General features: G+C 39.5%; 1 protein-coding gene across 5 annotated transcripts in view; it reads right to left on the bottom strand.

Moving 5' to 3' along the window:
- Positions 1–2519: 2519 nt before the first annotated feature.
- LOC119882436 (arf-GAP with Rho-GAP domain, ANK repeat and PH domain-containing protein 1-like) overlaps positions 2520–24525 on the bottom strand; it is a 56049-nt gene continuing 34043 nt past the window's right edge. For 2 of the 5 annotated variants that reach the window (XM_038692474.1, XM_038692475.1), the window contains exons 14-32: positions 21299–21473; positions 20805–20939; positions 20480–20615; positions 20245–20347; positions 19391–19583; positions 19226–19271; positions 18932–19095; positions 17490–17702; positions 15142–15247; positions 14901–15048; positions 14187–14270; positions 13919–13996; positions 13670–13787; positions 12665–12778; positions 12414–12553; positions 12225–12307; positions 11358–11417; positions 9012–9075; positions 7064–8634 (exon numbers count right to left, since the gene is read on the bottom strand). In XM_038692474.1, the coding sequence (XP_038548402.1) occupies positions 8446–8634; positions 9012–9075; positions 11358–11417; positions 12225–12307; positions 12414–12553; positions 12665–12778; positions 13670–13787; positions 13919–13996; positions 14187–14270; positions 14901–15048; positions 15142–15247; positions 17490–17702; positions 18932–19095; positions 19226–19271; positions 19391–19583; positions 20245–20347; positions 20480–20615; positions 20805–20939; positions 21299–21473 (2349 nt within the window). In that variant the 3' untranslated portion in view covers positions 7064–8445. Of the gene's footprint in view, positions 5560–6345; positions 6384–7063; positions 8635–9011; positions 9076–11357; positions 11418–12224; positions 12308–12413; positions 12554–12664; positions 12779–13669; positions 13788–13918; positions 13997–14186; positions 14271–14900; positions 15049–15141; positions 15248–17489; positions 17703–18931; positions 19096–19225; positions 19272–19390; positions 19584–20244; positions 20348–20479; positions 20616–20804; positions 20940–21298; positions 21474–24525 lie in introns of those variants that run through there. The other 3 variants (XM_038692476.1, XM_038692477.1, XM_038692479.1) reach the window with 3 other exon arrangements.

Below are 24525 nucleotides of genomic sequence, written 5' to 3'. Positions count from 1 at the left end.
CTGATGCCTTATGCAGCTAAACACTGCAGGTGAATATAAAAGGTGCAATGAAGGACACAAGGTATGGCGGATAAATATGATTTGTAGTTTACAATCTAGAGTGTGCCACCAATGTCTGGAGTACAGCACATGATTAATGAGGGTTGTAGACAATCAAACTGTTGCTGTTGTAGAGCAGGTCAGCGTATTGCTTACTTTAGAAGAGCAAAGGACAGTACTTTCAAGAGGGAAATCAAACCAAACTTTATTTGGGCAGCCATCTTTTGTTCCAAATTAGAGAAGAAAGTGATTCACACTACTCTTAAGCAGAGAAGAAGAAAAGATCCCAACAAAGACAAACACTTAAAAGAGAATTACAGAGTAAATGACGAACATTTGACCGTGTATGTGAATACTAAGCTGAAATCAATTAGGCTGCTGTTGGCGTCGAGCCAGTACATGCATCAGTCTGTTACAAACAGAAACTTATCAGTGCAACCATTTCTCCCAGCTCATTCCCTTTTAAAGCAGCTTGTGGTAAAATTGAACAGATTTGCAATTCAAATCAGTACTTAATTAATGTAACATTAGTGGCCAACAGCAACGCTAAAACCTCTCAATGCCCCCCTGGATTACAGTTTAAAGTGAGGATAAAGGAATAATGAAAGAAAAACCGCTAAAATTAAAAATGTTGTATATGCTGTATTTGCTGGTGGGCTGTCCAGTTTGAATTCTAACTTGTGATTGGTAGCGAGGGAGCGGAATATGCAAATAGGCAAGCATTACTTGTTGTTAACTCAGTTATATTTTGAGAATCTACTTTGATGTGGTGTGCTGCAGTGGACTGTATTTCTGATCAGATGTGATATTTTTACCACCTCATAATATTACACACTCAGCCATTAAATCTGATCTGACTTTGTGTAAGAAAATAAGTCAAAACTACTGCTGCATTCATGTGTATGTAGCATTTTACTGCAGTAGATGTTTAAGGTTGCGCTGATTTTATCCACTTTATATACTGTTGGGTAGTTTAATTTGGATCATGATCTATATAAGATCACCATAAGTTTGTAGTGTTGCTGTCCTGTGAGAACCACGTATCTCTAAAATGTCAACTTGTCAGCTTTGTGACGATGCATTTTACATTTACTCATTTGGCAGATGCTTTGATCCAAGATTTTTTAAATAGTTTATTTAGCTATAGGATAATTTTCTCATCCCATAACAGAAACCCTACATCCTTCAATTTATCACATACATTCAAATTCCAAATCAACACATTTGGAGACACATGGTTTTCAGTGGACATTTCAAATAGAAATATTTAAGTAAAGTACAAATACATCAAATTTGTGCTGAATAAATGAACTCAATTACATTCCACCACTGGCTTTTGATCACTATGCACGTACACCCACGCATGCTTTTCATTGCTGACTTGGTTCAGGCTGAACTTCACCTTAAAGAAGCTTCCATATCTGCTAAAGCACCTCAGCGTGCAGCGAAAGCCAATTTAAGTGTCACTCACTCACGCTGTTCTTGTTGCTGTGTGCTGTGGGTGGAAATGAAGGAAATTGGCTCACACAAGTGGATGTCCAGATTTCAGTGGGAGGCTGATGGCTGCCATTGTCCCTCCTATTGTTTGTCTGCTTCAGGAGAGGTGGCAAACTGTGCTCAATGAAAACTTGCATTTTATTTTTGGGAACTGGCAGGTGGGCTGGTAGGTCCTGGCAGTTGGCACACCCTGCCACCCCACAGATCCGCCCCTGAAGCTCATTTCCTCAGCTTGGACTTTATCTCCGTCTTCCATTCGTGCCCCTTCTCTTACCCGTACTCATCTGTCTCCATCCCACTGCTTTATGCAACTGCTGCTTTGACCTATGTAGTAAAGGCCATTTTGGTGTGTGTGTGTGTGTGTATTTTGAAGCATCCTTCTGTGCGGTGGGCCTCCCGTGTGCGTGTGAAAATTGCATAGTGAAGGCCCCCTGTGTGCGAGTCCCTTGCGGGGCCCTCCGGTGTGTGTCTTGAGGTACAGAGTGACCCTGATGTGTCAGCTCTGCTTAGAAGAATGAATGGAGAGCTGGTGGACTACTATGACTCACACACACACAAACACACACACATATACAGCCAGGAAACAACCTCGGGGCTCTCCCTATGATCACTGCACCCCATCCACCCACACACACTCCTGACATTTTTCCTCGAAGCACATCTATAGACTTCCATTTTATGGCTGTGGCATGACATTGTCATGAAACCTGCAGGCATCGCAAAAGTTTCTTATGTATTTGTGCTGAAAATGTACATGTGTAATATGTTGTGTATGGGTTTGTAGCCCAGCTACAGTTTGAAAATATGTTTGTACTTTAATTTCATAAAACAATGAAGAAAAACTACTGGATTACCATGAAGACAAAGCAGAGCTGGAGGGCATCAACCTTTTGGAGAAACACTATTTTTTTTATAGCAAGGAATGATGTGACGATGCACAATAATTCTATGCGTGTTCACATAGACACAAATGCACACACAAGTAGCTGAAATTGTTTATTAGAGTTTCAGAAACGCAAAATAAGTAAAATGCAAAGCAACAGAAGAAGATAAGAGACTGAAAGAGAGTGAGAATATAGACAGTTTATAAAAATAACTCTCCACCCCCGGCTTGACTTTTTATTGTTTTACAACACTGAATCACTGATGTACTAAAGGACGTTTTGAATAAAATAATTGTTTGCAAATGTATTCAGCCATCATGGCTGCAGTCAAATGTCTTCAGAAGTCACAACAAAGAAAATTCATTTTTTTAAATAAAAACTGAGGACAAATCTGTGAGTTAAAAAAGAAAAGAAAAGTACCATTCGGAGGAAAGATGCAAGAAAACTTCCAGAGAACTAAATTACCCTTAAGATAAACAAAACAAAAAAATATGAAGAAAATGAAGAAAATGGCACAACTGGAAATCTGCCTAGAACAACTGACCATGTAAAAAGGGCCACTAACATAAAAGGAGGCCACCAAGAAGTCTGTGGAGACAGCACGATGGGAGAAACAGTGAACACAACTGCTGCTACACTGGTGCTTCACCAGCTGCTGTTATGGATCCAGACTTTGAAACAAAGTGGAGTAAGATTGCATTGTTTGATTAGCCAGATATCACACATCACCATTCCCAGAATGAAGCCTGTCACAGAAGCTTCATGCTGTGGAGAGAAGCATCTCCTAAACCTGATGCCGCCGTGCAGACTTGTGAAGGTGGAGGGTCAAATAAATAAATGCAGAACAGAAAAGTCCCACGGTCCAAACTAATTCAATCCAAGCTTTGTGACATGATGTACAATTGACAGTTTGCTCGCAGCTCCCATGCAACTTGACAGAGCTTGTTGACTTCAGGGCGCAATACTTACACTAACAATTATTTTGTGTTTAATATTTGTACCTGATTTTGATCAATTTGTAAATATCTGCTTTCACTTTATCTGATGAGAGTCAAAAAAGTACTTATGGTACATCCACTGTGATTCAACATTAAAAACAATAAAACATGAAACAAAGTACATGGAGGGGTAACACATTATTTGGATATTCTGCCTGCAGATAATTTACAGAATATTTTAAAACATTTCAGCTGTTTCGAGTAGATGTGACAATTCATGAACATACCCTAACCAAGATGAAACATGGAACAGTTCAACTGTTGAGTCTCAACTAATAAGCTGTTGAAATGTTACAAATACTGTATTAATTATCTGTAGGCAGACTATCCAAATGAAGTCTAACCCATGGAGGGAATAAAGACTTTCCATATGGAGTGTAATTAGGTTACTACACAGTCTTCTCTCGAGTCCTGTTGAGGTCTGGGCTGGAGAGCAGCTAACGCTAACACACACACACACACACACACACACACACACACACACACACTTAAAAGGTGCTCAAAACTAACTCCATGATCTATCACCAGCAGAGGTGGAGCACCTAGTGTCCTCTGCTCTCCAAATAAATAAGAAATCTTTACAATAGGGAAAAGCTACAGGCAGACAGAGGCCTGACAGACAGAGGCAACACTACAAGGTGGTGAAGGCGGGCAGTTCAACGAAGCTGCTTAGGAAACTGTCGACAGGTTAATACAGATTGTTTAATGGCTGTCCTTTTGACAAAATATATACAAGTTTAGATCCAAGTATAAGGAAAGAATATTATAACGCCCTTTAATGTGTTTTCTGTGCTTACAGACAGGAACTTCTGTGCCCTGTTTCGGGGGTTTCGATGAACAATAGTTTAACAATAGTTTAACAATAGACTGTTCTATGTTGTGCATAACGTACAAAAGAAAAACATGTATATTCCAATGTGACTAATTCATAATCTAAAACTTCATAAATATATTGCTAGTAATGACAGAACTGCTCATGTGCTGTATATTGTCTCTAAGCATCACAGGATTTAGAAAATGACGTATAGAGAGGAGGCAGTGCTGGGGACCATGTGAGGACACGAAGAGCTCATGGGGACAGACAAAACCACTGATCAGGCCGGGGCAAAAACACTGTTTTGAATAAGTGACCGTGGTTTGAAATGTGACCTCCTTAATGTCACTCAGTCTATTTGATTCAGAATAGGGGATAATGGTAAAGTCCTTCACGTATTTTATCACATATTTCAACAGTTTCTCAAAAAAGCCATATTGACCTCAACTTTGACTTCCTTCTTTTAATCTGAAGAAAAGTTGTTTTTTTTTTTCAGCACATGCCTCTCCTTCCTTCACTCCATAAAAAAAACACACTTGTCAACTCACAAACACGCATACACATATTCACACATACTGCACGCACATTGGTGCACATATGCAGACAAATGGACACAATCGCAGATATGCAACTCTGAGCGTGGTTTTACACAGCTACTGGCAAATGTCCTTTCCATCACCCGTCATATCTCAGCTTTTCTCTGTGTCGTTGTCTTGGTCCCCGTGAAACAAACACTGGACAAAATCAGGTCACAGTGTCCACTGACATAAGCTTACAATAGCAATTTTGACAATTCTTTAAGCAATAGAACAGAAAGTGCTATAAACATCACAAAATTATAAATCAGATTCAGCTACAACTGCAGGTCAAATAACTTCAATCTTCTATTTAAAAAAATTAAGCATTCAATGATAGTGCCTAGAATAACAAATACATTAAAGAAATTAAGGCTTCTCTCAGCACGTCTTTCATGCCTCTGTCCCATAATGCAATGCAGTGATTGAGTCACACTGACCAATGGAAAAAGTGGAACGTTTGGCGAGTTAGAAAATCTTAAGGTTGATTGTAGTCAATCAAACTGTCCCAGTAGCTTCTACCGTACATCAAGTCAAGTAAAATTCATTTGTGCAGGGAAACCAGTGGAGGTTATATTTCACATGTGATCCTGTTGTCTGTTTACTATTTGGTCCACTTCATTTTCAAAAGGACCAGATGGCAGTGTAAAGCCATAATCCACATAAAGAAAGATTGTCTGTCTTTCTGGTCCTTACAGGCGTGGAGTGATGTCACTGGGATGTTCTGAGGTCATCTGGGGCCGACAGTACGCCTTTCAAAGAAAAGACGGCATTCAAATCAGTGTTGTCACATTCTAAACTTACAATTCATAAATATCTGGGGGGGGTTTAATCTATCACAGCAGACTGGAACCACTAAAGTGTAACTTTTATTCCTAAAACTAAAACATGTTTCACAGCATTTTCCCCCTGAGAGGCCAAGCATCAAATTTTCATCCAGACAACGAATGTCTCAGAGCCATGGCAACCAGATATGAGGCTGCTGACAAGACACGGAGTTAATAAGCAGCGGTCAAGAGAGAAGATAAACGCAGATACACAGCCTGACTGATAAACCAACAAAGCAGCTTAAACTGAGAGACACTGCTTTATCTTTCACTCAAACTTTATGATGTGTCAATTTCATTGGAGCCTTGGATTATAGAATCCTCCTATATACTATTGGTGCTGCATCTAATTGTTGTTTTCATTATCAATCAATCAGTCCAATATTTTGTTCTATGTATCCATTCATTATTTAATCTGCAAAATGTCAGAAATTAGTGAAATGTGCAAATTCACAAGATATTCATTTTACAAACATCTGAATCGGAGACAAGGAGCATGCCCTCACACTTCAGAAAATCTTTGTACTTGATAAATATCTTAAACAATTAATGAAATGATCAAAAAGGATTGATTTTCTGTTGATCGACTAAGTTACTAATCGCTTGTTGATGCAGCTCACACACACTACAGAATACACTGCCGACATATGAATCAAAATTATTTTAATTTGAAAATGCTACATCTAGAATATAAGTGTTAAATTGTTTTACCTTTCTTGCAGCGACCATTATCGAACATCTCTAAAAAGCTGAAAGATAAACAACAGAGAGGGGTTATGACAGAGAGGGACAGATGGAGAAACCGGGAGGTGTAGAAATAGATGGAGGTGAAGACGGTGATGGACTGAGGGGGGAAAGTAGGGTGAAAGATATTAAGAGGCATCTAAACAACAAGAGAAGTGTGAAGATTCATGTGTGAGAAGAAAAAGAAAACAGATGATCTATGATATTAACATTTAAAAGTCATTTTAATTATATATATATATATATATATCTATATATATATATATATATATATATATATATATATATATATATATATATATCTATATATATATATCTATATATATATCTATATTATATATATATATATATATATATCTATATCTATCTATATATATATCTCTATATCTATCTATCTATATCTATATATATATATATAGATAGATAGATATAGATATATATATATATATCTCTCTCTATATATATATATCTCTATATCTATATCTATATATATATATATATATATATATAGATATATATCTATATAGATATCTCTCTATATATATATATATATATATATATATATAGATATCTCTATCTATATATATATATAGATATATATATCTATATAGATATCTCTCTCTATATATATATAGATATATATATCTATATAGATATCTCTCTCTATATATATAGATATATATATCTATATAGATATCTCTCTCTCTCTATATATAGATATATATAGATCTCTCTCTAGATAGATAGATAGATAGATAGATAGATAGATAGATAGATAGATATCTCATATTTACAACCATATTTACGCTTTTACTTCACGTTGAAAACTGATCAATCATCACATCAATATGCAGTGAATCTCTCTCCATCAGCCTCGCATACACAAGCATCTTGCAAAAACACAGCTTCTGCTGCCGCCCCATCACCAAAGCAATCACACCTCCTCTCACACTCCTGATACAAAAAATGCATCCAGTCAATACACTTAAAAGACGAGGTTCAATAGAAAATATCTGGAAGGTAACAACACAGCAACCCTGGAAATCGTGTTATTGCCAAAGACTGACTTGAATTGTTATGTGCTGCTTGCAGTCTGCGGCAAACTAATGAGAGGCATGTGATGGCTAGAATCATATGATGGCTAGAAACAGCAGGAGGAGACAACTGCATCATCAGATTGTGGACATCCGATCCCAAAGCACCAACTGAGTGCAAAAAGAGTGAATTGTTTTGGATGGCAGCGATCAAATTTTCTATAAAAATAAGAGAACAGAAAAAGAAGGTGATATGGATGTTGTTGAGCAGGTCCGGTTTAAAGTCCGCAGCTCAAAATATAGTCCAACAAACCAACGTGATGTTTGTCAAACTCTGCGAGCTGATAGGGCAGCAGCGCTGTGAAACATAGTGTTAACCATAGTTCGCCTGCAGGCATGAGTTCACTTCAAATGTGTTAGTCTTTGTTTCGGTTGTTGCCTTGGTGCTTTGAAGCGAGCTTTGGCAGAGCCTAGCCAGAATAACTTGTTGTGTTTCTGTTTTGTTGGTTCTCAGTCCAAACCTCCAACAATATGAAGATGCAGCTGTCTACTCCTCCTCACCTCATCTGGATTCTTAAAACTTTTTTAGACTCAGACACAAATTAGTAATTTATTTTCTTGTCCTGGCTTCCAAGCTTATGAAAAAATTTCACAAAGAAGAGCTCCGTAGTGTATTTTTGGTTAAAGCAAACAGTTTGAGAACCCAGATCGTGTCATGATGGTAAAATCAAAAAAGAATCATGGAGCAGAGATTATTGATCCTGCACAGGTGTAACCCCCAACTCCAACAAGACATATACTGAAGGACCACTGTGCAACAAGACTAATCCTTTTCATGCACAATGATATATCTCAAATATTTAGACTAAGTAGAATTCTAAATAGAGTACATGTTACACAACCAGCACACTTTAAGTGCAAATTTGTTCTCCTCATCTGTGAGGATTAAGGTTGAGGGTCTGGACCACCTATACAGCATGAATGTCTCTGATTAGCCAGGAGCTTCAGATTGATCTTCCTGGTTTGTCAGTGATTAGTCCCAGTGATTGGTAGGTTGACTCACGGCAAGCGGGTCTTGGCTGAAAGCTGCTACACTGTTCCGCATCTCATTCTCACTGCCGCGTAGTGGTATCAGTGACACGTTACCATGACGCGTGTCCGGTATCACGCGGCTCACCCGTGTCTGCTGGAGTCCGTCCTGAGGCCAAACGTTGCCGTCGGACTTTAACGAAGAGTAGACACGGACAGAGGGAGAGATGGAAAGGGGGAGCAAGGGGAGATTTTACAACACTACCAGCAGGTGTCGGAAAATATTTATAAAGCTGTACTATGCCATTTAAATTGTCCTGAGGTATACTGCGTCCATTAGTGCTGTTATATCACTAATGCTAAGGACCACCTCCAAAACTATTGGTTCAAGCCTTAGAGACTATTGGCCAGAGGAAACAAACAAGCAAAATGTCAAGATTCATAAATTTTGAATTATTACAAATAGAAGATTTATAGCATGACCATAAATGATACGTCTATAAGCCCGTCAACATATTTTGTGTGTGTGTGTGTGTGTGTGTGTGTGTGTGTGTGTGTGTGAGATCTTACCTGGATAGTGAGAAAAGTAGCATACCACTCCCTCATTTCTGACTGGGTGTCACAGCAGATATACCTGCAAATAAATAGAGGGTGATAAAGTGAAGGAAATGGTGTGATAAAAATCAGGAGGTATGTGTGGGCGCGCGTGTGTGTGTGTGTGTGTGTGTGGTCTTGGGAGAGAAGAAGCCAGACAGGCAAAGAGGCATTTCGGAGACTGAGGGGAATTTGGAGGGGGAAAAAAACAGAAGAAAAGAGAGAGGTAGTGATAGATATTAAAATAAATCGACATATCCTCTATTATGGCACCCGGCGCCGCTGCCACAAGCGTAAACACCGAGTGTGATTCCTAATTTAAACTCCTGACAAAGAGAAACACTGATTAAGCCCTTCAGTGTTGACTGTGTGTCCGAGAAAAGTGTCTCTGTGTGTGTATGTGCATATTTTATGCCACTCAGGTGGCCATAACATAACCCTGTGAGTCGGCAGCCATGCTGTCCTGAATAAACAGGCTTGATTTACACAATTATAATTGTTATGAGCACAGATTTAGACTACAGCAATTATTCAAGCGCTCTCCACTGAGACACAACAAGACACAGCAAGGCACGGATACAGACTTGAGAACGAAACAGTATACGGTATAGATTATACCACAGACATATTTAGCTACAGTCAAGAGATTTGGCACACACACACACACACACACACACAGCTCCTCCCTTTCCCTAGTTTGCATCATTAGGACCAGAAGAGCTCATTAGTTTTTGTTTGGATTCGAAAGAGGACAGTCACTCTATTCTTGCATGCAAACCTACAGTGCACAGTATGCGCTAATGCACTACAATACATTTACTTTCTATGCAATTAACTGGGCCATTAACTGCAGAACTTTATCGGCAGCAGAAGAATAAATGCTGCTCATACATCATTGTGGGTTTCCGTAAAGACACAGAATAAGATTTACATAATATTGTGAAAATGTATCAATTTCCCGGTGAGCTGAAGTACAGTTAGTGCAAGAATATGCTGATAGAGGCAATAACGGGATAAAAAAGATATTAACTGTGTACAGGAGAGGGAGGTTCAGTCAGGCACATGGGCACTTTCCCATCCATTCATTTTTTCATATTTTCACTTTCTTGTTATCTCCAACCATTCTTCTCCTCACTGAGTTTTACTTGCAGTAAATGCAACATTTTTTACTTAGTATACAGTATACCCTTCAGCATGACTCTCCACTTTCTCCCCCTGCCTTCTTTATCTTTCCTCCACATTCCCTCCCTCCCTCTCTGTTTGTTCTCTCAGGTGTGTTTTTCACTGTGAGCGACATGGCGATGGAGCGTAACCGAGAGATGATACGGCCTACAGCGTGACGAGAACAGCACTCCCATTACAACAGTGCAGATGTCTACTGCTGTTGACAGTGCAGAGCCCACTGTAACATAAACAAACAGACACACACAGAGCATGCACATGGATGCACGCACATATTCAACCGATGCGCACACACAAACACACATAAGGATGTATATGTAAACAGACCTGGGTTAGAACAGAGGCATGGTTACAGGTGTACTCATGTGTGTTTCCCACCTGGGACGAGCCGACCTTTCATATGCCTCCTTCAAACTCTCATGCAGGGATCTGACCTGTTTTCTCTGCCTGCAGAGAAACCGCTAGCTTTTTCTACCATTGGTCATGTTTACATGTACGTCAAAAATGTGATCATACTGCGACAGCAGGCAACGTGTCGATGGACTGAATATGTTTGCACTGAAGGCTGCATACTACTGCAGAAAGATAAAAAGCTTTAATTACTTAAAGGAACAAAAAAATCATATTCTCCAGTTCTAGTCAACATACTGAACCAAGCAGGCAACTGAAGTGCATTATGGGAAGTTGTCCAAGTATCAAATCATAGCCATGAGAGAGATTAATCAAGTTTTTACCTTAATCTTAAGTAATAACTTCTTTTAGCATCTGTCTCATGCTACAGTTAAAACCATTTATGGATGGACGCTCACAAATTTATAAAACACACACACACACACACAAATTATGCCTGAAGCTGTGAGCCGCAAACTGTTCTAAACTAATAAAGCAATTGCATATGATTTCAACAATGTTCATCTATATGTAGCTATGAAGCTCAGAGAGCAGAGCACAACACCAAATCTTTCTTGGGTTGGGGTGTAATACATATTAAAGTAAAAATCTTGGAATAAACTGTGTTTGCTTGTTGAAGCAGACAATATGAGCAGGACTGGCCTGAGCTGTGAGTGCTCTGGTCAGACAGCTACATATTGTATATAAAAGGTCTACATGCTGTACATACTGCACTGGACAGCTACTCACCACTGCTGTCTGTCTGGCTTCTCCGGTTTCTTACTCACATACACCACTGTCAGTCCCCAACTAGAAACAGAGAGAGAGAGAGCGAGAGAGAATTGGTTCAACATCAGCACAGAGCTGACAATTCTTGGGCTCAGTCTGCCCCCTAGTGGTCACTCTGTTTAAAAGTATGCATGAAACATTTTAGATAAGGCAAATAATTAAATATGTCTAAAATTGGAACATGAATTATTTCAGTTTAGCCATTCATTTCCTTTAAGTTATTATGCTGAAAGGTAAGTGGGGTTACAGAATTGGCTCTCAACCTGTGTACAATTTTAAATGGATTAATTCTGAAGTAAGCTCAGGGGCACTGACAGATTTGGTTCAAATAAAATAAAAAAGACAGTTGAATGAAAACTCCCATTAAAAACTTATATATGCATATATTTGCATTATTTAACCCCTGCTTGATTTAATGTGTACTTGCTCCTGCAGTACATTCGTATACCTCGTATACTGTGACTAAACTAGTCACACGATTTTTTGTCTTAATTTAGTTTAAAATGTTGCATTTTACTTGTGTATTAACACTAGCTCCTACAAGTGGTATAGTGGTACAGAGGTGTTGTACTCTTGTATACTAAAGCTATTGAAGTGGGCTGCATAAAGCATTCCCTTTCTGGAAATATATATCAAAAGGTAATCAGACTTTAACTTTCAGCAAGTGTATATTCCCAATATTCACTGACATAAAAGCGAGAACATTTTATACACTCCAGGGGAAAAGACCGGTACACTTTGTTCCCAGGGAGTGATTTTAGTGGTCTTTTTCCTCACAGCTCTCGACATTCAGAGCAGCCACAGCAGAGCTACACTGCATGCGCTCACCATGTGGGAGGACGGAGTTTCTTCTTAATACCCAGGTAGACCGTCAGGCTTTTCACAGGCCAGTCACGTTCTGGACGGTTACTCTGACAGACAGAGAGAGACAGAAACAGAGTGAATGAGCCTGTGAAAGAATGTGACCATAAAAACACGGTAAGTAAAATTTGTATAAAATAAATCTGCCAATCTTACTCTGACTTCCTTGTACATTCTGAGAGAGTTGGAATTGAGGATAAAATATCGATCGTGGAAACTTCCAGTGGACAGCCCCAAGATGCTCCGCTCTTCTCTGAATTTCATCATCCCTTGTTTGGAAGCATCCACTTTATTGGCTGGAAGGTGCAGAATGGTAAGATTGTTAAGAATGAAGTGATGTGGAGGACTAACAATGCAGGGATTTAGGTAATTAGACAATTTTGTTGGCATGTGGTTTGTGTGTGTACCCAGGTAGATGATCATCGCGTCCATAGCGAGGTGTTTCTTGATGAGCAGATGGGAGTCTGTGCCAAAGGAGTGAAGGATGGGTAGGACTCGCTCCTGATAGTGCAGTGGACGTTCTGAGGGAAGTACAGTGAAACACATAAAGTAATCTGAACTAATCATTAACAAAGCATTTGTTTTTTAAAGGAAGAGAAAACATAATTGTCATTCTCAGACAAACAGGCTGAGCTCTTGATGCCATGATTGACAGGGCAGAATATTTTATATTTTATTTAGCTATGATAATGTTTTGTGTTTTAGCAAACAACAGAATGCAGATTGGGTTTACAATTATGCCATTTTACATTCTTGCTTGCCGTTACTTCTACTTACCAAACTCAAAAATAGCTTTTGATACTGTAGAAAACAATGTGACTTCCAACTCTTCCCATCACTTAAATATTCTAATTTCCTTCCTTTTACTCAGTATCATTACTCTATCTTCTCCTATAATCAGCAGGCTGGTTTTCTGGCCAGTGACGGGAAATCTGCCAAATCATTTGAGTGTTACTGGCATTAGATAAGCCACCTCCAGGCTTCCCGGTGGGGAACCAGATGGCCCACATACCAGTCTCAAAACAAACCACGGTCGCAATGCTGAGAATGATCTTTTTGCCTCTGGAGTTTACGCGTCACTTTGGGTAGGTCAGGCTGCAGGTTGAGTGGAGAGCAATTCACAAGCTTTGAGTCACTGTTTTTGTTCCGCTGTGGGCCTTGTCATCTTTCATGTTAATTGTACACGTGAACCCGTGATGTTTTCTAAACCAAAAGAGTTATAAATAGAGCTGTACTCAACTACTTTCTTTTAAAAAAAAGAAAGATTTGCATGGTGGAAGCACATCTTATGGGCAGAAAATAATAATCTGCATTAAAATAAAAAACAAGAAGTGTATCAGTGAATTTCCCTGGGGATAAATAAAGTATCTATCTATCCATCAACTATTGTCTCTTCTCCATCTGTGTCTCACCCATTTCCTCCTTGTCGCTGACCTCCCAACAGCTCCAGTATTCTTTGCGTTTAACCGATATGTTACGCAGGTCCAGAACCTCACAGGTCAGCTCTGCAGCTGTCATAGCACCAGGGATCTGAGGGAGGAAGCAACACAGTTACTCCTGAGTATTTCTCTCTTCAGCAAAAGGGTGAAAGTGTGGCTGCATACTAATGTAGCTGCTTGTTTTCCCTGTGGATGAACATTGTGTTATTTGGTCCAGATCACCTTGACATGTTGCTCTGCTGTGTCCTTCTTTTCCTCCAGGTACACGGTACAGATGAAGTGTCCTCCAGGTTCAGTACTCTAAAGTGTGCAGTACACACAAACAGAGAAAAGGTCAGAGAGAAAACCACAGCATACATATGCACGCATATGAGCCCCAAAATGACAAAGTGTTGAATGAAACCGATCATGTGAGGCTTAAAGGGGCAGGTTAGGTTAAAACATTCTTTGTTTAAAATAAATAAAGATATCTACAGTGTGTGTGACTCACAGGAAACTTTGTGCTGAGTTTATCTCGCATTTGGTTGATAGCTTCGATCATGTCTAGCTGCTTCTTTAGCTGCTGCTCATCCACCTGCAAACAAGTATGCACACCTTCATTCACTCACATCCAAACACTGAATCAATCATCAACTGACATGTTACTTTAATTAAAGCATTATGCCAAGCTTTAGATCTCTAGCAGCAATCCCCAAACCTCTTTATTTACTCATTGTTGCTACCAAACCAGCTAATGCCACTAGCATGAAACGGCATTTTAATCTCATCAAAACAAAATAATGTATCTGAGATAAAGCTTTCTATAATTGGGTGGCTGTCTTTCAAGAGAGCTCATGAGAGGTAATCCTATCATAATGCATTTCCTCACTCTCTCTTTAACTTGTGTTTCCCATCTCCTGAATGAATTTTCAAAAAATCCCTCTACACTCATAAGATGATAACAATATACATTTAAATGCAACGGGAAATAAAATTGCACCAACTGGAATAAGTCCCTAAAAGTTTTCTGTATTTCTGGAGCCAGATCGTGCTGCCAGTATGAGATGCCATGTTCTTTGACACCTCAACCTTTTACAGCTGTGCCCTCTGCGTTGTGTTTGCCATTTTCTGATGTCATCCTTTAAGAAAAATTATTCGGCTTAAGAGAACAAAATGTTTTGCCCTCCTGTCACCCCCCTGTCTAACAGTGAGCAGTGAGTCTGACCTCAAAGATCAGTGTGTAGTGCTGTATGAGGTCCTCTATGGCGCGGCCAGCAGTATAGTCCTTCCCGTCGGTCTGGAACAGCGTGGGACCGAAAACTATGGCCAGGTTATGGAGGTTCATCTGGTTCTGCTCAGAAAAACGTTGCACCCTGAAACACATGCAGGGAAACAACACATGGGTATCAAGAGACATACAGAGGTACAAGAGGACGTGGATGTGTGTATGTATTTGTGTTTCTCACAAGTAGAGGTGGTTGATAAGGGCTTGTAGTGTAGCCTTGTTGACACGAGGGAGTCTGTTCAACAGCAGCTGGTACTGGGAGATTTTCATACTTTCATCCTGGATGGCTGGAGAAAGGGACAGAGAGAAGGGAAGGGAAAGAGAAAATTATGAATACAGAAGGGGAAGAGAATCAGGATCAAAGAGAGTGTCAGGAAGTGTAAGAGGGGATGAGGGTATAAAAGAAGAGAGAGATATGGGTAGAGACGTAGAAATGTAGACAAATACAGTGAGAGAAAGAAGAAAAAGCAACATAAAGTGAGATTCAAAGCGGAGTTAAAAGTGACAAGCTCCTGATTACTGCAGTTGTCTTCACGGACGTCACTAGGATTGAAAGACAGTGGGGGCTTAGCCTCCAGGGTATGCATAAATTGCACTTGCAAAATCTTTGCACTCACATCTTTTGTTACTGTATTAGAACTACACTTATGTCAACAGCCAGTCAGGAAGCAAAGATGGTAACAGGTAAAAAGTGACAGACTCTTCTTCCATTTCTCCTCTGTTGAACAAAAGTTAATTTAATGTTAGTTTTTAGACACATCAAAGCTGCATGGGGGGAATTCACCTAGGCCAGGCTGACTTCTTTCTGTAGGCTGTGACTTAAATGTTTTCCATCTGCTCATGTAAATGTGTGATAAAGTAATACCATGTCTAATTATAAAGTAACATAGTGTCAAGTTGCAGTCCAAAGAAGGCTATTTAACTACATTATTGCTGTTTCTGCACTGTGGATTGGTTGAATAAGTGTGTGATTTTGCTCTGCAGTTTGGTTGCATACAAGGATACAATACATTCTTTATAATGTATGCTGCTGATAAGGATCATATTAAAAGTGGCTACTTTCTGAATTTACTAACATGATGGTGGAAGGAATAAAACATTTGGAGTAATGGTTACTGTATATATGGGTGCATGTATTTATATGATTGCTTTTATTTTATTATATTTTCCTGTGTATATCTGTGGGTATATGCTCATGTATAGCCAAGCCAACATTTAGGCAACATCTACATATTTAGTTAATTTATTACAGCCAATAAATGCAGAAAGTTAAGTGGGTCAGAATAGCAAATGTAGTAAATGAAATAATTTACTATTTAATTTAGTTATGCCTTGGTGCCTAGACCTGCCAACAAATGCCTATTGTTAGATGAAAACAAAAACAGCCCTCCTTAGACCTGTACACCACTACAGCCCTGCAGACCACTAAAGACCTGTAGACCCCTACAGACCTGATATTATTTTAAAATACTATAATAGTGATATTAATGGTGTTCACACTACTAGTGTTTTCCATAGCCAACAAATATATCCCCTCTCCTTTACCTCAAGTAAATAGCTTAAGTTCAGCAAGTAACTTTCATTAACAACAACTTACAGTTTCATTCTTTATCACTCACTATGATGAATCAATCTTCCTTCACCACGTCTATGTGTCGCTGTGTGTGTGTGTCTGTGTGTAGTAACATTGTTCGGCAACTAGGCAGAGCAGCGATGAAACGAAACGTCCCTCAGGGTCCTAGTGCCTGACCACAGTAGGGATTTAAATTGTGAGGCAAAGGAAACAACCAGAATGATTAATTTAAGCCAATAAATACAAATTATATTGGTATTATTCTATAGTATTTATAATTTTTTTTCTTTGTTGAGTACATGTCTGCAATGTAAAAAAATAAAAAAATAATTATTTATATATATATTTTTCTTATTATTATTTGGGGGAGGGGCTTAGGACCATGTTGGGGTAGCTTCAGCCCCCTTAAAATAGGCCTAAAGACGTCCAAGGTTGTCTTGATAACAAAGGCCGTATCTGCTTGTCAGCTGACAAACTGCTGCAGCATCTCTGGCAAACTGATGCGGCAACTGAAATCATTCTGCTTCTGATGATTATATATATATATACACACACACATCTTTAATAGTAACCACTCCAGAGTTTGACTGAACTTTATTGATAGGAAGGTTAAAGGTTTTGAGATATCAGTCACCAAAACGTTTCCTACAACAATAATCCAAGTCTACTGGGACTACTTCTTTAATAGAAACTTAAACTGTTAAAACTGTCCACAGTGAGGTCTGTGGATTATCCTAAAAAAAAACAGTACATCTGCCATTTTATTCCCCTCCATTTTGGCAGCAGAACTCAGCAACAAATACAGTATCTCCTAACCTCATTGAACAAATAAACTACTTGCATGGCTGGATACCACTAGGTGTAATTGGGAAAATGTGATAGGTGGTGAAGTGACCCAACCTCAGATCACCGCTTGACTATTTTGCAGGGCACAACAACAGTCTTGTGAAACTTACCAGCAGTACTGAGCCAGGTGCTGGCATCCTCTGACGTGAACAGTCCTTCTTCTAACTCCCTGAAGAAGCGTTTGAGCGTGTTGGAGACGTCGTCCACCTGGTGCTCTCCTTCCCGCAGACAAAGACTGCGAGCATCGCGACGGAATCTCTCGCACAGCGCTGCCACACGGGAGTTCACGCCGCTCTTACGATAGATCCCTTCAGATGTCATTCCTAAAAAAACATTAAAAATGCATACACAAGACCACAAAATGTTACAAACAGAGGCAATGTCCATACTGTCACTCTTAGAAAACACATCCTGTAACACCGCTGTTGGGTAAAAACTTATTCCTCCAACTTGATATTCATATTTTGACTTAAGAAGGAGGATCACGTGGTCCAGTATGGATTCAAAAATTAACTGAACTCATAAGACTTAAAGAAGTGTAAAATGCAAGGTATTTCAGCTAAAAACTGGACTTATTTTCTACAGGAAGTCCTGGGACACAGGGACAAGTTTGGAGAGCATCAATAACTGATACTGATGTAACAACAACTGAACAAATTAAAGTGTCCTGGGTGTTTAACACCACTCAAATGACTCAGTTCAAGTTATGTCCACTAGAGGGATTCTGGTGATTTAAAAAAAACTCAACTCTCGCTTGCTTTCTATTGTACTGTTCTTGTTAGTTGATCTTGGCTGCACTGGCTCACTGTCAAATTTCAAGTGAGATCCGATTACAATATACTTTCTTTGTAAAGGACTTTACGCACTTTTCGGGACCAGAAATTCTAGGTCGAGGGCCAAAGGTTTGTAAAACCCTGCACTTTATCACAATATCAAGAATGATTACATCAGATGTAGTGTCACGGTAAATGATCACCATCAGTGCATGACTGCGAGATACAAGATATTTCTGACCTGGTTTCCCAGAAAGCTGACCAAAGAGATTAACATTCACGACAAGTGTGTACAGTAAATGGAGGGAAATGCAGGCGTGAGAGGAGGAAAAGGGAGAAGACGATCATGGGTTGACAGAAAGGAAAAAGAAAACTAGTCAGAGTGAAAAAAAACAGGACAGTTGGTGGAGGTGGTAGGACAATAAAGAAGGGGTGAGGGATGGGAAAGAAAATAAAAAAGAGAGGGGGGTAAAGCAGCAAAGAGGGAGAAAGGGGATAAATTGAGTTGGAACAGAGTTGTTTTGTTGTCTTATGGTCTGTTGGTCTCTTGCAGAGCCAGATATCCTGCTATCATAGTCACGTAAGGACACACACACAGAAAGTGTAATCAAACAGCAATGGCAAGAAATACTGTACAGGCACATGGCAGTGAGACTTCATGCCTCTGTGTGTGTGTGTGCCTGTTTAGGTTGACAGGGTGTGAAGGAGGAATACGGCACCCCTTTAAATCCATTTGTCAGACTTGTCACTGTCTGTGCACATCTCTGCATGTCTCTCACCGCACTGTGTGATGTAGCCGATGCAGCTGTCTACTATGACAGGGATGTCTGTCTCTGTCAGCTGCTGTTGGCTCAGTGTGTCTCCTCCACTCCCCGCTGCTGCCTGGATGGCCCCACACCAGCCGGCAAAATCCAACTTCCTCTCTCCCTCTATGTACAGCGTTCTAAATAAAGAGATAAACATTCAACAAGTGAAGAAGAGATGGAAGTGAGGAAAAAAAAGTAGAAAAGACCAAAACTGATTTACAAAAAAAATACACATTATACTACTGACTGTAAACTGTCCCCTCTCACCTGCCTTTCTCCACCAGAACCAGCACCTCGTTGTCTTGCTGAATTGCTGTAAAACACAAATACAGTGATTTTAAACATCACAGTGTATCTGTTCTTCAAACTACTGTATTTCATAATGAAATACTCCCCCGCTCCCCCATCAAGTGCGTGTGTGCATGTACTCACAGAGTTCATTCAGCTTGCGGAGGTGGATCTCCTCTCCCTGGCTGTCCGCCAGGTAGGCATGAAGTTTGGACCCCACCAGGGCAAACCAACCGACCTTCGATGTTTGTAGGTTCAAGCCATCTTTATACTTCAGTCGCCCAATCCGCTCAAAGCCCAACCTCAGTAAAGGCTCTGCAGTAGCTGGGATAAAGCTCTACAAATAAAGGAGGACAGTGTGACTTTGTAATACATTGCTCATTAATAATTTCCTTCTCTTTTCATGATGATTTACTGTCTTTCATCTGTGCATTACTGAAACCTTCCAAGAAAAACAATAATAATTCAATTGTTAGAAGAAAGGTTAAAGCTCCTGTAAAATATTTCAGTGGCAGGGGGATTCATGTCAAACAGAAACGGCCTATAGCTGTAAATGTGTCTTTATTCAGCCAATCCAGCATCGTCCTTATTGTTTTAAATGTCCTCTGACACATCCAACTGTTAGATCACAGAATATTAAATACATACACTTTGCTGTATCTACTTCAGCATTAAGCATGTACAGCTGAGCACAGAAGATGAAACTAACTGTTGCTTCATGTGACACTATTATGTAGCTGACAATTATGTCAGCTAAAAGGAGTGCTGCTCTGAAGGAAAATAAGTGGCAGGGGAAACACGTCAGCATTACCCAGTCCTGTCCCGAAAACTAGGCAGCATTTAGCATTGGTGGAACTGCAAACCTTCCCCTGATCAGAGCTTTTAATTTCTCTACTTTAAATGAACAATTACTATGTCAAATCCTCCCCAAGAAAGGGTCCACCTGACGAGAAAGTACAATTTGGGTTTATTGACCCCAACGTGTATTTGGTGATTACCTTGGCGATAGACTTGACCCATTCCTTGTGGCTGTCTGGTTGATCAGTGCCAAACAGATAGAGACGCTCTGACTCGGAGTACAGTTCAAAGGAATGTTCATACCTGAGGGTTAGAAAGGGAGGTTAGGCATAAGTGAGACAGAGGGTGGTATAAAAACCAGGAGAGAAAAAGAGAGAAACAAGTAATTTTGTGTCAAAAAGCTGTGTTCGTGGATTAGCTTGTGTGTGTTGATACCCGTGTTTCTCAGTGGGGTCGACAGCCAAACAGGCTATCTCCGAAGCCTTCAGAGATCCATTAGGGTTCGAGTTCTTGTCACTCTCATAGTAGCTGAAGGTGCCATCATTCAGCGTGCACCAGCGGCGACTGAACTCTACATGGAGGGACAAAAAAGGTTTACAAAGCATAATATTAAGAAGCATAATAAAACAAATGGCCTCCTATTAGTCGCTAATAGTAAAGCCAATTTTAAGAACTACATGACTTTGTTTAGAAAATGGCTTTACAAATACACAGTTTGTTATTTCTGTGTTATGGAGTGTATATAAGCGTCTGTGTATACCCTCTTTCCCTTTACGCTCCGTGATAGCCCGAGCCATGGATGCAGTCTTGAACAGGAAGCCATTGTGAGACACACAAGGTGGTGCTGAGTAATGTATTGCATCCATGGCCTCGCCCACCTCTGACCGTGGTAGCTCTGCAGGAGAAAGAACAAACAAATAAAAAATTGTGTAAAATATACCATACAGGCTGTCATCTACTGGGAGTCTACATCTACCTGAAATAGGAGAAGGGCATCTGGTAAAGTTAAGTGGAAAACTCCAAACACTCTTGGGTATGACAGGAATGTGTGGCACATCAAAGAAAGTATAAGGAATTTGCATTCAATTCTCAATAATTTTGACACTATCAGGCTATTATTTAATGTACACTTCAAACAAATTAATCACAATATACACTATAATCCCTAACTTCTTTTTATATATCTTTATGTGGACATGGATACAGGCCAGAAAGTCACACATTGTTTACATTGCATGCATGGTTATACCGTACCTGTGTTGAGATTGTGGCTTAGTAGCTCAGCCTGTAAGGGTTGTGAGTGTGTGTTGGCCAGGGAGAGAGGGGTGGGAAAACTTGCCATACCAGTTGAACAATTCACATCTGCGCCACAGAAAATCAGGCTCAACGTCTCCAGCACATCACTGCATTGCACATTTATACATAGAGCCTAGAGATTAAAAGAGAAAGAGATTAAGAGAAAGACAAAAGATACAAATGAGTAGATGCTCAGGTATGAAAATAAACTATGTGCCGCTTTTGGCATAAGCAACAGTGGCCTCCAGCCTTTCAGTCTACAGAATGTTGCTATCAGACTTAAGTCGAATACTATGTGGAATAATACCATTTGAGTGCGATGACAATCAAACCAAATGATCATAGCACATGGAAGTCAAATTAGCGTGTTTTGTTATTGACTATAAGGAAAATCTATACTGGCCTAAAACATTTTACAACCTAGCAGGGTGAAATAAAGACACACATGATATGAATACTATTTTTTTTTAGCATTTGTACTTTACTTTTTAGTGAAAAATCAATGGGGTGGGAAAGGGCCCAGGGGAGGAATGCAGTGACAGTGAGACAGAGAAAGAAAGCGATAAGAAAATGAGCAAGTAAAAATATGTGTGTTACTAAACTGATAATAAAGTGATGACTTTTGTACTATTCTCCTGCAGCTGCTGACCTAGCTTTAATAATGTGATGTAATACCTTGTCAGCTTTGTTTCAACAGAAACCGTTGAGGTCAAACTGCGTGCTTATGTGTAGGCAGGCTTTCAGACCAGCAGCAGGTCAACAAAACAACACTGCTATGCCAGGTGGAAATGAATGCAGAGTCATTCCATTTATTGTTGAAAAGCAAATATACTGCACTGTCAATACAAAACTCAAGTAATTATTTTAGGACCAACTAGGATCAACCTGCAGAGGTTTTAATTTTGATAGAACTATCAATGTGAGCGCTCTCTAAATCCACTGTATGCACATTTAATAACAAAGTAACCTGGAGAGATTTTATAGCAATTAGCCCGTAAGTCCAGATGTACTTTTTTCTATATTTCAGAGGAGCGCTGGTGAAACTGGTGAAATGAACACTGATCTAAGGTAAAGCTGTAAATGCACCCAACATGCACTAAGGACGGATTTTGATCCGATTGGCCAGACCACCTCCGGAAGTGGTCAGCGAGGCATTGTGACTACACTGAACACAAGTGAAAATGCAAATGCATTGCCAATCAATATGCAACAAATACGTGGCTGGAAAAATGTAGCACATAAAGTTTGACGGTGAGGACAGGCAGTGTGTCCATAACGTGTTGTACATGAACACACTTAAAGAGCACAATTCCATGTACTCGTGTTTTTGTTGAACAGTGAAATGAACGTATGTGTTTGTGAACATGAACTCACGCTGTTTAACTCAATATGACATACTATAATACCAGAAAGGAGTAAACATTATGAAGAAAGGTAGCGCAAGGATGCTAGTTTTACTTTCAGAGATGGTTACTAAAGTTCTTATACAGTCAGTTACAGAGACTTGTTTCGGTTGCTTCAGTTGCCTATTTAGGCACAACCTGGATACGAGACGCTGTGTAGGGTTGCACATTTATTTTAGATATATTTAAATGCATTAATTGTCATCATATTCAGTGGCATTGAAGTATTAGATGTATTGTTTTGATTCTCTATTTCACTGAAGGAGCTATACAGCAATTCAGTTATTCCAGTAATTCCATTATATCCAAGTGTACCAATTACAACCTTTGAATCTGCAACATTAAGCCATGTGACCAAAAACAAAAGTTAAGATGTAAATGCACACACACATTTGTTGGGAAGTCTTACATATATCAAAACAAACAGATACAAACGTCTAAACCTTTCCACACTCAAACCACCGTTTTAGTCTCTAGAAGTGGATTTTAAACCAGATATCTGTACTAACAATAACCCAAGGATAAAACAACAGTGTTGTCTTTAGACTATAGCTTTAAAATACTAAATGTAAAGAAAGAGGAAGGACAGAAAGGCGAAATAGGAAAGATGTTATGACTGACAGAACAAGGATGCAGTGTTTTTACAGCTGAGGAACTCAACTCAGACACACACACACACACACACACACACACACACACAAACAGTCTGTCTTCTGTTAAAACCAATACACTCTTTGGATTTGATTGAGAAATTCCACAGCACTCTGTCACACATACTCTCCTCCTCTAAGTACTGTTCAGCCTCTACACGAACATACAGACAAACAAACTAATTAACAAAGATTAAAATTACACAAGAGACCCCTACACACACACACACACACACACACACACAAACTGCATTTCTCTGTCTCACACATTATTGGAGACATCTGACCAAAAAGCTTGTGCACATAGCAAACACTCCAATAGTGTCATCAGCTGTCTGTTTGCTTCGACTGACTTTGTGAATGCTTGTGTTGGGTTTCAATACAGCTGATCACATTATGCCGTAGCAGAAAGGAATGGAAAATGGGTATAAAATGCAGTCTTCCCTTTTAAAACTTTGGAATAAGGAGATACAGATAAAGGGACATCTGTGATCAGGGCTGAACTCTTAAACAAGTCCAACTAGAGACAAAAAGACAAAGATGAGAGAGTTGAAATGATTTAATTAAAAGCCTGAACTCCTACAGCATAAAAGAACAGTAGGAAAAGTACACAAGTGCTAGTATGTTTGCAACACCTTCATGGAAAACTGGATCACTTTATCTTCACCTTTTATCTTTTATCTTTGCCTGGGAAACAATTTACTGTACGTCTCCTGCATTCTTCCAGCCTCTGCTTGTGCTTCTGTTTGAAATCACTTTCCTGCAATTTCATTTCCCCCCATGAGAATGAATTGAACTAATGTTATTTAATAGGCTCATCATAATGAATTCATCTTAGAAAAATTTACTACAGCCTATGATTTGACCACAGGCATACTGCATTTCAGAAACAGTAACTTAGAGTTTGGCGTGGTGTTTGCGATGACACATTCCTAAGCCTGATAACTTTGTGTGTTCCAGTAAAAATGAACAAAACCAGCCCCCTGTCTCATGTGGGGACATACACAGTGCATGTGATAACTAGGCTGTATGTAGGTCAGTGTCCTGTAATGTATCAATAGCCAACCATGTGCCTTCTGACCAGGAGATGTGAACCAATCAGAAGAAAGTACAATGAGGAAATGGGTTTGAG

This window comes from Micropterus salmoides, unplaced genomic scaffold, assembly GCF_014851395.1.
Source record: "Micropterus salmoides isolate LMB-PRFRI ecotype aquatic unplaced genomic scaffold, ASM1485139v1 Ms_hic_scaffold_3, whole genome shotgun sequence".
Lineage (NCBI taxonomy): Eukaryota > Metazoa > Chordata > Actinopteri > Centrarchiformes > Centrarchidae > Micropterus > Micropterus salmoides.
The sequence above is the reverse complement of the archived record's forward strand: the minus strand, read 5'-3'. Positions and strand labels throughout refer to the sequence as shown.